At 43.3% G+C, this 16,948-nt stretch overlaps 1 protein-coding gene across 1 annotated transcript; it reads right to left on the bottom strand.

The window, feature by feature from the left end:
- Positions 1-2,889: 2,889 nt before the first annotated feature.
- On the bottom strand, positions 2,890-16,592 carry LRRC31 (leucine rich repeat containing 31). Its single transcript, XM_059065083.1, is given in 10 exon segments — positions 2,890-2,930; positions 3,937-4,104; positions 4,899-5,066; positions 5,287-5,451; positions 8,190-8,298; positions 8,301-8,362; positions 10,445-10,510; positions 10,513-10,569; positions 16,181-16,254; positions 16,501-16,592. Coding segments are annotated over 10 exon segments (1,002 nt in total).
- Between the last annotated feature and the right edge of the window lie 356 nt (positions 16,593-16,948).

Genomic DNA, 16,948 nt, shown 5'->3' on the forward strand with positions numbered 1-16,948 from the left:
GCGAGCCTTCCCAGGAAACATTTCAGACCATGTCACCATAACGTGCTGCAGGAACGGAGCGCATCCTTATGACTCTGCTGGGAAAGGAATCTTGGAAGCTTGGGGCTGGTGTCCTCTGGACTCTGCCCCACGCATGTTTCCCTTTGCTGATTTTGCTTTGTATCCCTTTGTTGTAATAAATCTCAGCGGTGAGATCTGTGAGTCCCTCCAGTGAATCACTGAAGCTGGAGGTGGTTGAGGACCCCTGGCACCATGTGCTTAAAGTGTTGGATGCCTGGGTGGTATATTTGGGAAAATTGGGCAAAGTCCCTTTGCCTCAAAATGTCTCCCTCTACTCACTGACAGTGCCCTTGCCCCAGCATAGGCAGAAATGTCAGATTTAGTAAATCCCTGATGCAGGCCGGGCTGTATCCATGGTCTGCAGGCACGCCAAGATTCCTGAGAGAGGACAACAAACCCTGTTGTGACTAGGTGCTAGGCAGCCAGCTAGGCTCACACACTAGTAATTGCCTCCCTTTCCAGCAATTCCAAATTATACTGTACAAGTTACCAGGAATGTGAGCCTTCAGAGTTGGTTATACAGCTGTCCCTCCGTATCCACAGGGGCATTGTTTCCAGGACACCCTGCAGACACCAAAATCCATGGAAGCTCAGGTCCCTTATTTAAAATGGCACAGTATTTGCGTATAACCTATGCACATCCTCCCATATACTTTAAATCAACTCTAGATTACTTATAATACCTATTACAATGTAAATGCTCTCTGTGTAAATTGTTGCCTGAATGAGACAAATTCAAGTTTTGCTTTTTGGAACTTTCCGGAAATTTTTTTCCAAATATTTTCGATTTGCTGTCAGTTGAATCCATGGATTTGGAACCCATGGTTACAAAGGGCCAACTGTGTACACTTTAAATTTTAAATGTTAAATTTACAATGCCAGAAATCATTCATGTGGCTTTGAAAGTCACTTTTAAGAGAGCATATTTCTCGAAAGAAAGACAAATTAATACTTTACTTTGTCTACAGCTGAGCCTTGGAATGAAATTCATTTGTAGGCAAAGAGAGGACTCCCCTCTCAGATGTTATGGTACCGGTACCTGCAGGGATTTGGGGAATGCTCTTACCCAGGGCAGTAAAAGTCTCACTTTCCAAAGCACAGTTGTTGATTAACAATGACGTCAATGCTGGTAAAAATCAGAGCCTGCTGAGTAGGTTTTCAGAAGAGCTGCCCATCTTTCTGTTGGCAGATAAATCCAATTCTTGAAAACGCGAGAGAAAAGGGATTACCTGGGCTATTAAAACATCAACAGTGACATGTTTTAGGCAGCATCTCGCAAAGGGTCTTCTGGGTGTTTGGGTCCCACAGTCTTCTTGATCAGCAAGCACAGCTCTTCCCTCTCTGACCCCTACCCTGCCTTACACACAATTACACACCACATACACACCAGCCATTCTTCCCAGTATGCAGCTTGGGCTCTTCTCCAAGCCTCTCTCAAGGCTAGAAGTTAAGAGCAAAGACTTTGGAGACAGAACTGGTGGTTCTAATCCTGGATTTGCTACTAAAGAACTGTGTGGTTTCGGACAAGTTACTTAACTTCTCTGAACCTCAGTTTTCTCAATAAGAATAACAATACTACTTCACAGAGGCAATGGGAAGATAAAACGACTTGGTATATGTAAAATGCCTGGTACAGTGCCTGGCACACACTAACTGCTCAATTAATGTTTGATACGATCATTCTTTTCTCAGAATATAAGTCAGAAGTACTAGAAAGGCAATGAAATCAAGAAATCAGAACAGATATCTGTGGCTAACAGCACTGGAGTGGGGTCCTGAAGGCCCTTGCTGTGCCAGGAGTTACCCCTGCTTCGCTATCTTTCTGCTGCTTTTTCTGCTTCCAGACCTTTGCCCTAGTTCTTTCCAATGTGGGAAATGCAGTATCCTGGGATCTCTGTGGGGCTGGCTCACCTCCTCAGAATCTTCCAGGGCCACCAAAGCCACAGTAACCCTTTGGTCACTATTACATCTCCCTATTTTCTTTTCCTCCCAGCACCCCCGTTATGTGATTTGTTTGTGTATGTGCTTGTCTTCTGCCTGCCCTCTCCAAAGGTGAGCTCTGTGTGTAGGGGCTGTTTCGTGCCCAGAGTGTGCCTCAGAGCCTGGAAATCAGAGGCACAAATGTTAGTGGAAGGAGGGAAGGACAGGAGAAAGGAAGGGGAAGGGAAGGAAAAAAGGGCAGGTACTTGCTGTGGTGTCTCCCTCTTCTAATGCCCCCAGCACCTTGTACTTCACCACGTATTTGGTTTATTCCTGCCCCCACCAGACTGAAGCTCCTGCCTGTGAATTTCCCTCAGCCCACAGAACAGTGCCTTGAACAATTAGATGATCAATCAAACGTTGTTGGCTAAATGACCTGTAATTCCATTCCTTTGGAGCTATCGAGAATCATCACATAAAAGAATGTTCAATTCTTTAACATCATAAGGTATAAACAGGATGTATTTTCAATTCCATCTTTTCAAAATTAAGTGGGAGAACAATGCAATGCACTACACTTATTAAATAACCATTACCTTTCTGGGGCCATTTACCCGTGTTAGTGGCTGCAGATCTGGATAACAGAGGCTAATTCCTCTGTTGTACTAACGTTAACAATTCAGATCCTCTAGCACTTTAATCTTCCTCTGAGCAATAAGATGAGACAGGACGTTCGTGTTACTCAGTTGTAGCAGGGGAAATTCATTATTTGGAATCTGGTGGATTGGTAATTCAGGAGTGTCTCCACAGGTACGACATTCATAAGAAAAGGGGATGGTGACACTTCACAGTCTCCACCTGGAGCCCAAAAAGGGATTGTTTACTACTTTAAAATCTTCATGAAACTCTTCATGAACTCTTCTCATCTTCCCCAATTGAGGTATAAGAGTCTAAGAAATAACTTAGCAGGGCTAAACATCAATATTAGACCTAAAGACCTATTTTACTCTTTTTCTCCCCCAATTGTACTAAAAACAACAACAACAATTTCTTTTTCTCATTCTTGATTGATTGATTCATTCAATCAATCACATTCCCAACAGGCATTTACTGGCTGCCAACTATGTGCCAGACTCAGTGCATGAACAACAGAGAGATACTGAAAAAAAAAAAATCCATCCCTACACAGGAGGAGCCCGTAGTACGGAGGGAGAGCATAGCATGGCTGGTGTGGTCAATGGGGGGAAGAAATAGAGAATGCAGTCAGAGTGACAGAGGAGCAGGAAAACCATCTGGACTCTTGTAATAATCTAGGCATGAGGTGACAGTGGGCTGGGCCAGGGTAGTAGAGGTCTAGATGGTAAGCCATGGTCAGAGTCTGGATGCATTCTGAAGGTTTATTGTGGCTGCAGGTGGAATAAAACCCTTAATCTCAAGAGTATGCTTGCTGTTTGTTAGGGGAAACTGCACTTACACATTACAGGTTACAGGACTATGTCTGTGGTTAGGAAAGTAAGCGTAGTGACCTAAAGTTGTAATGTACACCCGTTATGCACCGTCCCACTGACTTTCTGTAACTTCATTTGCATCCAAGTGCCTAGGCTTCACTTGGTTAGTGAGAAAGACTCAACACCCTTCGTTTGGGCTTTCCTTCTACATCCCTATTTGTAATACACTTTGTAACAGTACCAGATCCATTTCTAAACAGCCCCATAAATTCAAAAGTTTTCTCCCTCGAGTGCCACATCTATCCTTTACGGATGTGTATAGGAGGAGTTTAGATTCACTAACAATTACTGGGCACTTATTATTTGCCAAATACTGTATCGGGACATTCACAACACTTTTATGATGTGATCCTTCCGGTAACTTCATAAACAGCACATCTCAAATTTGCCAGGTTTGCAAACACGTGGCAAGGCTCCAAGAGTCCTCCCTCGGCTCTGCAGTACCTACTCAGCCACACCATGTGGTCGCCCATCAGCGAGCACTGGTGAAGATCCAGCCCCTCCAGATGCTCGAGCGTGGCCAGCCCCGGGGAGTCTTCAAACCCTCCACTCATCTCCTTGTTGCAGGAAAGGTCTAGTGTCCTCAGCTCACACAAGTATCTAAAAGCAGCATCCACAAAGAAGGTCAGAACCCCATTCTGACATATTACAAGGCAGTCGGCAGGAGTGGAGCAGGAGAGGGGCAGGTGTGGAGAAGGGAGACTGAGACAGTATGTACACTATGTTGACAAAAGCCCAGACAGTGGGATAACTGTCCACTTTGTACCATCTACCCCTTCGGACCTGACAATGGCTTCAAATACACACTCCCTGTGATCTGCATTGATCGTCAATGGTTTTGATCAAAATCTTTCAACTAATGAATCTTCCCCTACTATCCTTGAGCATTGGTGCTGTCATAGCATTCTAGACTTATTCAAACTGCCAGGGAGAAGGATTTTACAGGCTCTAGAAGTTGAAGGGACAAAAACACATTTCATTTCCTATTCTTTAATGTGGATACTCTATAGCAGAGTAAATTTTAACTACAGATGTCACTGAAGCTGTTCTTTTTATCAGTACCAATTCCTTCCTACTACTAAGCATAAAATAATGCTGGCATTTTCAAAAGTAAGAGAAAAATGGACTGCTGTAGTAGCACACTTATTTTGCACAGTGTCTCCTCTCAGACCTAAAATATCCTGGCCTTTTCAGAGTCAGCTGTTTTTAAAGATTATTTTTGTAATGATGAAAGTACATGCTCACTGTAAAAGACTTAGAAAATCAATAAAACATGAAGAAGATTTAAATCACCCATAATCTTATTCCCCAACATAAGCACTGTTTATATTTTGTTGTATTTCCTAACAGCTTAAAAATTCCGTATAATATAAAGTTATATAGAAACTTTAGCCATTGCTAACTCACCCAGTAGTTTGACACTCTTTTGTGATAATCCACATGAATGTAACTTCAAGACTTTCAGATTTAAGCTACTTTTTAATCCCTGAGCAATAATACTGTTGAGACTGCCACCGATGTTTCTGTTAATAGAAAGATCAAGTACTTCAAGGTTTTGCAGCCTAAGTAGCAACTGACCTGGAAGGAAGGAAATCCAAAGGACAACTCAGTAAAGATGCAGGGTGTGAAAGTTGGGGCAGGCAGGAGGGAGGTACATCTTCATGTGACCCGGGATATAGTGAACCACTCTTTCAATTCAGGGTGAGAGAAAACATAGCCAACGTTGATTTCCAAGCTATCCAATCATGGGTGCCTTCACATTTTTTTCCTGGGAAGGACTCTTCCAAATTCCACTTACCCACACACGCCCCATCTTCTGACGTGAGGGCATAGTCCACAAGCTCAAGCATTTGTATCTTGCTCCCTTCTCGGAATGTCTGGAGGATCAGAGGCAAGTTTCCTCCCACTTTACTGTTCCAGGACAAATTCAACTCAAGCTCAGGCAACGCTTTAAGTGCTTATCCTGTTACAAAATGGCCCAAAGATCAGGTTGATCGCTAATCTGCAAAGCAGGGAATTCATTTCAAAATCAATACAGCCATTGTTTTCAGAGTATTGAAGCCGGGCCAGCTACTGGTTAGATGCCAGGGAACAGGGAGGAGAAAAGGACCCAGTTCTTGTCCACTCCCAGCACGGTGAGCTTCTATGTGTGCAGGCATAGCAAGTCTAGTCCCTCCAGAGTTCTGAAGCCATGCTTATAAGCAAACATTGTGTAAAAAAAAAAAAAAACAAAAAAAACACCCAAACACCTGTTAGTAGGGGTGGTTTTACCGAATTGTTTTTATGGTGGTAAATATTTCTACCAGTCCATCTACTTTCTCTCATCCACCTTCTCCGGGGATGAGCATTGCTGAGAAGCTCGGCCAGAGGTAGAAGTGTAAAAGACTTAGAAAATAAAACATGAAGAAGCCCTTTAATAGAATGTTCCTCATTTGAAAAAAAAAATGAAGAAGATTTAAATCACCCATAATATTATTCCCCAGCATAACCATTGTTTATATTTTGGCCAGAGGAAGATTGGCCAGAGGTAGAAGCAAAGCAGGGCACTGGCCACCACAGAGGAAAAGCTCACTTTGACATCAAGAATATCACATACAACTGATCCAACCACTGCAGGGAGGAACCAGTAAGAGAGCATCAGGCACTAGTAGCTCATAACAGTGATGCAACCTTGGGGTGGAGGAGGATGCAGTGAGGGGGGTGAAACGACATTTCTGATACCATTTCATACAGGAAACATCTGAGGGCTACAGAGTGGAAGCTGGGAGAGAACAGGGGAAGTGTGGGGAGATCAGCCCTTAGGAATAATTTTCACTGTTTTGGGGGCAGAACAGAATGGTTCTGTGTGTGAGCCACACACATAACAAATGTGCTTTCTCAATGTCTGGAGTCAATTTTAGCACCAGTTAAGAGTGTTGGAAGGTCCACTGTGTCCAGAAGCCTCTCTTCCACCATCCACTACTGGGCAGAAAGTTCTGCCACTGGTTATTTATTCCATGGTTTAAGGTTTTTGGAGTCCAGGAGTCCCAGGTTAAAATGCAAATTCTCCAGGAATTGTAATATCATAAGCCAGGGATAAACAGGTGTCATTTTGTATGCCATTGCCAGGGGCATGGATATGTATTGCCCTGAGGCATCCCCCAGGACCAGGGAGAAAGAATACAAGATTGTCTGCAGTGCATATGGTACTGGAGGGCCTAGGCATTTGCAATCCTGCACTAAGCAATTGTAACAGGTGTAATAATGTTGAAATGCCTCCTGATTTATGTTTTCTTATCAGTAAACCATTTATTCTCCTTATACTCCATCTGCCATTAAGGCTAAGCAGAGTAAGGATGATAAGATAGCCCCTCCTGGTGGAGAGGATGCAGAAGTCCTTCCAGAGAGGACAAAATCTCCGGGAGAGGGGAAAGGATACAAAACATTAGTGACAAGGGTGCAGACTCTCTCCTGGACCAGATGAGTTTAGAGTGGGTCCCAGGGCAGAAATTCCACTTCCTGGTTTCTTAAGGATGGTAGATCATGAAAAAGATTAGATTAGTCATAGAAAATAATCTATACTTCTTTTCATGCCTGAGTAAGAGTATGTTAAATTTGAGACCCTGGTACACGATAACCAGCTGCTAACCAGTGGGGCTAAATTGATTATGAAAAACCACAGAAAGGTAATTTTGGATGAGGGAATAGGGGAAGAAAGAATTATCGATTATTCAGTGCCTACTATGTGTCAAGCACCTAGTAGGTACTTTACAGAAATTATTTAATGCTCACAATAATTTTTTTGAGGTGGATATCACCCCTTTTCAGAGATAATAAAACTGAGGCTCAGAAAGTTTAAGTATTTTGTCCATGGTCACAAAGAGAATTAGAAGTGGGACTAGGATTTGAAAGGATCTGGCCAGCTCTGAGATGTATAACGTTTTTCCTTAGCTATAGGAAGGGTGAACCAGCTGGCCCCCATTTTCTAGGGAAGGATTAGAGAGAAGACATTGGCATAAATTTTGTTGCTTTTACAGAAATCTTTGCAGAGATGTAAACGATCAAAGTACATGATCGAAATAAGAAACTTCAGACAAGAAGAAGACAGAAAACGTATTAATTGCATCTAAAACCAGCAAGCATTCCAGATAACCCAGCATTCATAACCCAGTAAAGCAGCTGGGTTAGTAGCATGACAAATTTTATCTTATGTTCTATGTTAACCAATGTTTGATATACTATAAACTAACTTAATTGAGGTTCTAGTCCTATTTAAATCATTGCTTTTAATTGAAAAATCTTGTTTTGATCATTTTTTAAAAAAATGGGAATGGGAAAATAGAAGAGAGAAGTACTATTTTGGAGTTGGAAAGCAACTTAATTATTATCTATCCCAACTTCTTTAATTTACAGATGAGGTAACAGACCCAAAGTAAGCAAATTTTACACTTACTATCTCCACTTAAACTCCATGAGAACAGATGCTTGGTCAGCCTGTTCCCTTCTCTATCCCAGGGCTTAGCACAATGCTAGGTGCAGGTTACACAGCTCCTTAGAAGGTATACACGTGCTCAACACAGCATCACATCATGTACAGGCAGCGCTCTCATCCTGGTCCATGGGCACCTGAGGGGGTGGTGACCCAGATAATTCACCCCTGAGGGTTTGGGTTGCAAAGATCCTTCCAAAGGAGCCATCTCTTAAGGGAAGCATTCATCATACCCAGTGCTCGAACATCATCAGCAGTAAGTCTGCAACTACCCAGCCTCAAGATTTTTAACTTGCTGACAAGATGCATTTGCTGCACGAGTAAATGGAGGGTTCTGCTTATGATATGAAATCATTCCAGGAAATATCCAGTTTTTCCAAGTCTGGGAGAGAAGGCAGCAAAGCAACTAGAAGTGAACACAAGAAAAAACAGATTTGCATGTGTAATTTGTGATTTGTAGTAAATAGGATCCACTGCCTGTTGCTCTGTAAGAAGATAGAAGGAGGGTGGACTTGCTGACTTTCCACAAAGCAGGGATCTCTCAGCCGCACAGCTGGAGACATTGTGACATTTACTTTACCTATTTCTTGGGACATTTTCTATTTCTGCCAAATAACTGCACTCTGAAAATGCAGTGGTGTTTCCATAAGATTTCATAAGAACTCCTTTATTGTAGTGGAAATTGTAATTCTACTGCTAGGACTCTTACTACCACTGTCACTGTAATGTGTATACTGGTCCTTTTATTTCACAAAACCCCCTGACACCCGTCACCCTGTCGTCCTATTGGACCCTCAGGCTGAAGGTCTGGGGAATACTCCGGTGGCAGGACTGCTGAGAATGAGGGTGCCCGTTCCATTTTCTTTGTTATCTTGATCACCTGGGTGTCACCACCTTATAAAGTTCCTGTTATACCTACATGGGCCAACATGTGCAGGTTTAGACTGGCACAAACCCTGACCAGAACCTTCTCTGAGTCTCCTCCTTTGCTCACGAAAATTGAAGCTACTCTCTGTGAACAAGATTCTCAAAGGTCATTTTTATCTCCTGCAGCAACAAGACTGGAGAGTGGAAAATGCCAATGTCAAGGGGCGAAAGTGTCTTTGCTTGCTTGCTTTTTTTTTTTTTTTTTTTAAATGTTTTCCTTTTCATTTATTTTATTTATTTATCTTTGGCTGCACTGGGTCTTCGTTGCTGTGCGCAGGCTTACTCTAGTTGTGGAGAGCCAGGGCTAGTCTTCGCTGCGGTGTGCGGGCCTCTCATTGCGGTGGCCTCTCTCGTTGCAGAGCACGGGCTCTAGAGCGCAGGCTCAGCAGTTGTGGCACACAGGCCCAGCCGCTCTGCGGCATGTGGGATCCTCCTGGCCCAGGGCCCGAACCCGTGTTCCCTGCATTTGCAGGTGGATTCCCAACCACTGCGCCACCAGGGAAGCCCTGCTTGCTTGCTTTTAAACATCTGTCTTGAATGTTAAAATAGTGGCAGCAGTCAGATGCAGCATGGTGAGCTTCTAGAGTTACAGGCATAGCAATTCCTGACCTTCCACAATTCTGAAGAAATTCTAAAAACATGCTTAGGGGGCAAAAATATGTTTTCTTTCTACTAGCATTCAAAGCACTTTAGCAACTTCATCTTGTTCACCATGATCCTAACTTTATAAAGTATGAGAGCCTATTGAACACATTAAGAAGGGGAAAAATAGGATTCCTGGGGCCCACCCTCAAATATTTCAATTCGGTGGGTTTGGGTTGGACTCAAGTGCCTGCATTTCCACAAGTTCTGCAAGAGATTCTGACATGTACATAGGCATTTGAGAATCACAGGCATGGTTAGAGCTCCCTCATAAGAGATCTGTCTCAAATATAATGGCATGGATTTTAATTAAAATGCTCAAGGACCCCTCACTCAAAACGCAGTTCTTTTGATACCTCTGTTGGTAGACACACCCAATTTGATTCAAGACTTGATTTAAGGTATCTGAAAAAAGAGAGTTTTTTAAAAAGGTGGTGACAGTGCTGTTGGGAAGATGATTCTTCGCAACCAAACTCCTGCTAGAGTGTCACAAACAGTAGTTGCACTTTTGTGTAAAATGGTGTGAGCAGTAATTGCTGGTAGTGATAGTTTTCATTCCACAGATAACAGCGAGATGCCCCTTTAAATTCCCAGCAGGGCTCAGTTTTATGGATGGGCTTACATCCTATGCAGGAACAGATGTGTTTCAGGGAGCTGGAGGTAATCAGTGGAGAAGTAAAATTGCTCAGGAAAAACAAACAAACCTCCCTCTTAAACTCGGCTCAAATCTTTGAAGCTTGAGGAAGAATCAATTAATTTGTTGTTGTTGTTGTTTTTAAATAGCGTGGCATCTGCGCTTCCTGAGTTGTCTGGGCCACCCTGCAGACCTCGGGTTACCGAGGGAGGACCAAGCACTTTCCCTGCTCATCCCAGCCCAAAGGCCCTCTGTGCCTCTGGGCAAGGTCAACTCCATACAGACCTGGCTCCCTCACATCCGCTGTTGTTAGTCTACAGTTGTTCAAATCTAGACACCTGTCGACAGCAGGAACGGCTCATTTTCCTCCATCCTGGATCTTAATTCCATTTCTGAAGTGATAGTCTTAGCTGCATTATAAAAATAAAGAAAAATTTGCTGTGAATGGCAGAGTGTATTAAAGAGGCATAATGATCACCATAAGACAAGTGACAAGACAGACAACAACTCTGAACTGGTCCCTTGTGAAACCCCACCTCAGAAGGGGACAAAACGTGACCTCTGTTCCTGCGGTCGGTGGTCAACACCGGCCGCTCCAGTGACCCGTTTCCTACAAAGGAGCCTGACGAACTCAGTGGCTTTTCTTTCGTGGCCTGACCTGGGCTTGCATGTAGATGGAGCTTTGCTCCTGGACAAAGAGGTAAACTTGTTAGCACAGCGTTTAAGACAGCGCCGCTGGAAGGATGCACAAACATCTTTGCTGAATGCAATGCTGGGGGTTTGCCCAGGTACTGGCCTCCTAACCAGACAGGTGAGGAAGGGGAAGCACCGCAGTCACCACTGAGGAGCCTCAGATGGATAAAGGGAGCGAGTGAAACACTCGCTGCTCATTTCCTAGACCCTTCGATGGACACATCCGGAGAGAGTGGTCCCTGGGAGAGCTTTTGTATTTTCTCAACTCCTGCCAGAGAATACACGCAGAAGGCCTCATGTGTCCTCGTTATAAGGGACTTGTTATGTGGCACCCTTACCAAGTTCCACTGTAATAATACCACACTACAATTTTTTAAAGTTAAATAAATAAAAATAAAAAGCTATAATTTTATTGAGTGCCTACTATGTACCAGGGCTTTACCTACTGCATGTGTCAACATTTAAGACACATGTGAAACTCATCATACTTTTGTAAGGAAAAATGAATAGGCATGTATTGACAGTGACTTTAAAGAGGTTTTGTAAGTGAAAATGTACAGTTTAAAACACATGCAAAGAGTATACTGGAATCCAACAGGAAAGCATAAGTTCTGAATGTGCAGTAATACTCTACTACCCCTGACAAAACATATACAACCACATAGCAAAAAAGAAATGTATTAGTACCAGTGGAAATGAAAAGATAATGGCATTACAGTAGTAGTAAATTTAGACTAAAATATTAGCAGGATAATAAAAACTCCCCCTCTCCTCCACAGTGTGTCTTGCTATTTTTGTTTTGTTTTGTTGCTTTGTTTTGTTTTGTTTTCTTGGTGGCTTGCTATTTTTAAGGAAACCGTCTACAGGCTATACATCTTTGCAGGGACGGTTGGTGTTGCCACATTCTACCAGTAGGAGGCAGCATCATCCACCTACCGTTTACCTCTTCATTTTGGCCTTCAATTTTTATTATGGTACATCGGATACAGGTGTTTTGTTTTGGGTAGGGTGCCAGATTTAGGAAAAATAAAAATAGCACGTCCGATTAAACTTAAACTTCAGGTAAACAAGGAATCATTGTTTAGTAAAAGTATGTCCCAAATACTGTGTGTATTTTTTCTGGCAGCCCTAATTTTGGGTGAGGAGAGTTGTGGATGGAGGATGTGAGTACAGGGCATTTTGTGTAGACTTAATGCAAAGAGTCACAATTACACTATTTCATAAATTTGGAAACTGAGACTCAGAGAGACTGTTAAGTAGTAAGCAGCAGAGTCAGAATTTGAACCCAGAGCAATCGACTCCAAAGCCCATTATGTGCAGGTGCTTTTTAAAATTTTTGTTCTTAAAAAAATTTTCTCTGCATTGTATCTTATTGCTCTCTCTTTTGTTTTTTAGCTTTCTATCTCCATAGGCTCAATCTACAATCATGCTCAAGTTCCAGCCTCACCAAACCTTCTTTTTCTTTGTTTTCTCCTCAAGCCACTGTTCTGTCAATCATTTCCTTTACTGTCAAATGTTTGGAAAGAATGGTTTGTACTTGCTGACCCCACTTCTTCACCACAGTTACCAATTAACCCTCTACATTCTGGTTGCCACACTCGCCTAGCCAAATAAATAGTTTCTCAGAGGTCACCACCAATGACCTACATATGGTCAGGCCATTCAAGATGGCTGTTCTCTCGCTCTCTGTCCATCCCCTGTTCCACCAGGCCCTGCTTCACTCACATGACTATCCAATCCTCTTAATTATAGGGCTTAATCAGTAACTGCCTGCGTGCTTGCCCCCTGCCCCTGCTGCTGGTTTCTGTGGTAACTGATGAGCCCACCTGACATCAGTTCCCCTATAAATGGTAGCCTCCTTCTCCACCAAGTAGTGGAGGTTGTTGCCGTGTCCTGTCTGCTGTCGGCCATCCATGGAAGGAGTGCTGCTCCAAGACCTTTGTGTAAGATGCCCCTTAACCAATGAACTTTGATGTCTCTGTTGTTGTCTCCAGGCTTTTTCTTTGGTCTCAAGGCTGAGCAGCTACAAGATTTGCAGGCTGGTGGGGTGCGGTCCACCAACCAACCAGTTGACAGATTCAGAAATCTCTTCTCAGACCACAGCCTACTTGGGCACTCTGTAATATTTATAAGATTGGCAAGTCCAAGGCAGCACAACTGGAAAACCTGGTTCAACTCGTGGGTCCATCAGGTAAGCAAGTCCCTTAACTTCTCTGAGCCTTGGTTTGCTCATCTATAAAATGGAAATTATAATTCCTGCCTGGTTCATTTCTCAGGAGCATAGTGATTTAAAGTTACTGAGTCTTCCCAGGAAGATGGGACTCTGCAATGCCTTTTACATCAGAGGTACTTTGTAAACATTTGTTGAATGAGCAAATAACTGAACGAATGAATGAATATTAGTTTTACAGTTCCTCAATTACCAAAATAAATCAAGATGACAAATCTTTATCAAACCACCTAAGTATAAATATGAGTACCAATTTATGAGGCCCATGGACATCTCCTTACAGACCATATATTTCTTTTTTAAAAAATCTATAAAACCCTTCCTTCAAAAAATATCTTATGTCACACCTCAATATATAAAACAGAGGAGTCAGAGCTGCTACAGGTTGGCTGAGGCAGGAGGGCTGGCTCTCCGTGGAGGGTGCAAAGTGACCACACATAAGCAGCTCCATGGAGTGACTCGGGGCCTTTTCTGGCTGCTTTACTGCTGAACCGAGCTCTTGCTTCTCCAGGTGATTCTGTGAGCTAAGCAGTATCTTCTCATTAGGTTCTTTTCCAAGCTAAATCTGTAGGGGCTTGTTTCTGTTGTTTACAACCAAGAATCCCAATGCTTCCATAAAACATTTTTACACGTTTGTAACATGGGTGATGCTGTACAGGGAACCAAGGTAACAAGTTCCCATTGCCAGGGAGCTACCTGTCTAATGGAGCAGACAGACGAGAAAGCCACGGTCGCATTACAGAGGGTCCAAAGTCCAGTGGGTGCGTCTTGGGAAGCTTCCAGGTGAACGTGGTAGATAAATTGCACATTAAAGGGTGAGTGAAAGTCAGCCAGGTGGGTGGACATGAGGGAGGGATAAATGGGGGAGGGGTGCAGAGGGAGGATGCCACAAGGGAAGGTCTTTCTAGGCACAGGGACCCACTTCGGGGGGATGTGGCCAGTTCGGAAAACAGTCAGTCAGAATGTCAGGAGTAGAGGATGAACGTAAGATTGGGGGGAAGGCAGAGGTTGTGAAGAGCTAGTCAACTGATCACAAACACCTTGAAGACCATGCTTGAGAGTATAGACTTTCTCTTCAAGGCAAGAAAGACTCAGTGAAGGATTTTTAAACCGGTGAGAGACACCACAGTATCTGTGGTTTAGAAAGAGCACCCGGGGGCTTCCCTGGTGGCGCAGTGGTTGAGAATCCGCCTGCCGATGCAGGAGACACGGGTTCGTGCCCTGGTCCGGGAAGATCCCACATGCCGTGGAGCAACTAAGCCCGTGAGCCATGGCTGCTGAGCCTGTACGTCCGGAGCCTGTGCTCCACAACGGGAGAGGCCACAACAGTGAGAGGCCCGCGTACCGCAAAAAAAAAAAAAAAAAAAAAAAAAAAGAAGGAGCACCCGGTAGCAGTGTGGAGGACAGGCTGGCCACAAAGACCGGGAGCAGAGAAACCAGGGAGAAAGCTGTGGCAGTGGTCCAGGCAAGAGACGACGAAAGCCAGGACAGCAGCGGAGAGAAGGAATGAGGTCCCAGAGCTGTTTGGAGGACAGAATTCACATGACTCCAGGGGCCACTGGATTTGGGGAGAAATGGACATGGGGAAGCCACGCATGGTGTTGCCCAGCTGGGATAATCAGCTGACTGGTCTTGCACGGTTAATTGAATCATGGTTATGGGTATCCATTAACCATGTTCCTGAAGCTCCAAATCATACTTTAGAACAAATATCAACAACTTTCTGATTGCCCTCTTTTAACGGTAGACTTCTTAATTTTTACTTCCAAAAATGCATTCAATGTGCTTACAGGTAAAATGATATTTTTGGTATTTGGTGCAAATAACCTGACGGACATGAGAGTAAGTATAAATGAAACAAGATTGGCCATGGACTGGTAATTGTTAGAGGGAGGTGGTCCTATGGGGACTCATACTGTTCTCTCTTCTTTTGTATATGTTTGCATAAAAAGTTTGAAGTGTTTTAAAAATACATTTAATCTAATAATATAGTGATGGCATTGTATATGACACAAATTTGGAGAGAGATTTAGCAATATTTTCATAAGCCTTGTATTTTGTAATCTCTGTTCTGGGAATTTGTGCTAATTAGCTGAAACAGTAAAGCAGAAAATAGGGGAGAGGGAAAGCCAAAGATATTCACTAAAGGGCAGAAAAGGAACTTAAGCAATTATGGCATAGGCATGTAATGGAATATTATGCCATTGTCAAAATTAGGCATATGAGCATCATGTAACAATATGAGAACTGAGCAGTATAATATGTCTCAGTAGAATCACAGCTCCGTGTAAGATCAAGTGGGCTTTATAAGCGCTTATAACTGTACAAAGTACGTCCTTTTGGCCCCAGCTACCTCTCTGACTGGTCTACTACTTTCATCCTCTCTCCATCTCTCATCTTGCTTCAGCCTGCCTAACCTCCTGGCTTGCTCTCAAGCACTCCAGGCTCACTCCCATCTTGGGCCTTTTCATTTATACATCCCTTTGCCTGGAAAACTACTCCCCCCCAAATACCTGTGTAGCTGGCTTCATTCATTCTACGTGGCTGACTTTCAGATCTCAGCTCAAATGCCACCAAATCAGAGACTCCTTCCTTCCAACCACATCTAAGATAGCACCCCCAGCCCACCATTCTGTCTCCTCAGCCTGCTTTGTCTTCATATGACTTATCGCACTGAACTTATATCTGCTTTTGGTTCTTTATGTACGTAAATGTTCTCTTTTTCATGGCTGTACTTCTAATAAGAGTGACTGGCACATAGCAGATACTCAGTGTCTGACTGGTTGGTTAACCATAAATGCATGTATATGAATAAAAGGCTGAAAAAAATCTTGAATAAATGACCATTTGTGTTAGAATGAAAGGAAATAGGGTATTTTTCTCTAAACCTTTCTGCAACATATTACTTTTGATAATTTAAAAGGAAAGTGAGGGGACTTCCCTAGTGGTCCAGCGGTTAGGACTCCACGCTTCCACTGCTGGGGACCCGGGTTCAATCCCTGGTTGGAGTCCCACAAGCCATGTGGCACGGCCAAAACAAAAAAGTAAAATGAGCAAATTATTTAAAGCATTTAACAAAATAAATGTTTAGAACAGACTCATCATCATATTAGTTTTTGGTGTCTCGTCGCTGGGTCGAAAATCAGTTGTTTTAAGGTCATTGCTCTCTTTTCTGTTTGTTTGTTTTGTTTTTTGCGGTACGCGAGCCTCTCACTGTTGTGGCCTCTCCCGTTGCGGAGCACAGGCTCCGGACGCGCAGGCTCAGCAGCCATGGCTCACGGGCCCAGCCGCTCCGCGGCATGTGGGATCTTCCCGGACCGGGGCACGAACCCGTGTCCCCTGCATCGGCAGGCGGACTCTCAACCACTGCGCCACCAGGGAAGCCCTGCTCTCTTTTCTGTTTTCAGCTTTGGGGGACCTGAATTTTGACCCCCTGATGCATTTGTTGACAAATGAAGTCTGGTGTTGAGTTTCTCCATCTGAGGAACTCTTGTTCCCTGTTTGACTCATGGACAAGTTGAAGGGAGTCTTTCTCAATAAGCCATCTTCCTGTGGTTTTCTGTTTTCTAGGATTTCAGAAGAAAACAAGAGTTTGTCAAGCCCGTGTGAAATCCTAACTTCCCACACCTGTCTTTATTTCCCCCTTACTTTGTTTTTATTGCTGGTAGTGTTTAAAATATAAGAATGATGCAACCCAGGATCCTGGAACTAACAGATGGTAGCTGATACAAATCCAAAGCAAATTTGAGTTTTAAACTTTGCCTTATTTTATTGTGAGATACAATTCATTAAATACCTCTGGCAATTGCATTAAATGTGTCAATACTTTTAAAATTTCAACAGTCTATTTAAGTTACCTTCCGGGA

Source organism: Kogia breviceps, chromosome 5 (genome assembly GCF_026419965.1).
Source record: "Kogia breviceps isolate mKogBre1 chromosome 5, mKogBre1 haplotype 1, whole genome shotgun sequence".
Taxonomy (NCBI): Eukaryota; Metazoa; Chordata; class Mammalia; order Artiodactyla; family Physeteridae; genus Kogia; species Kogia breviceps.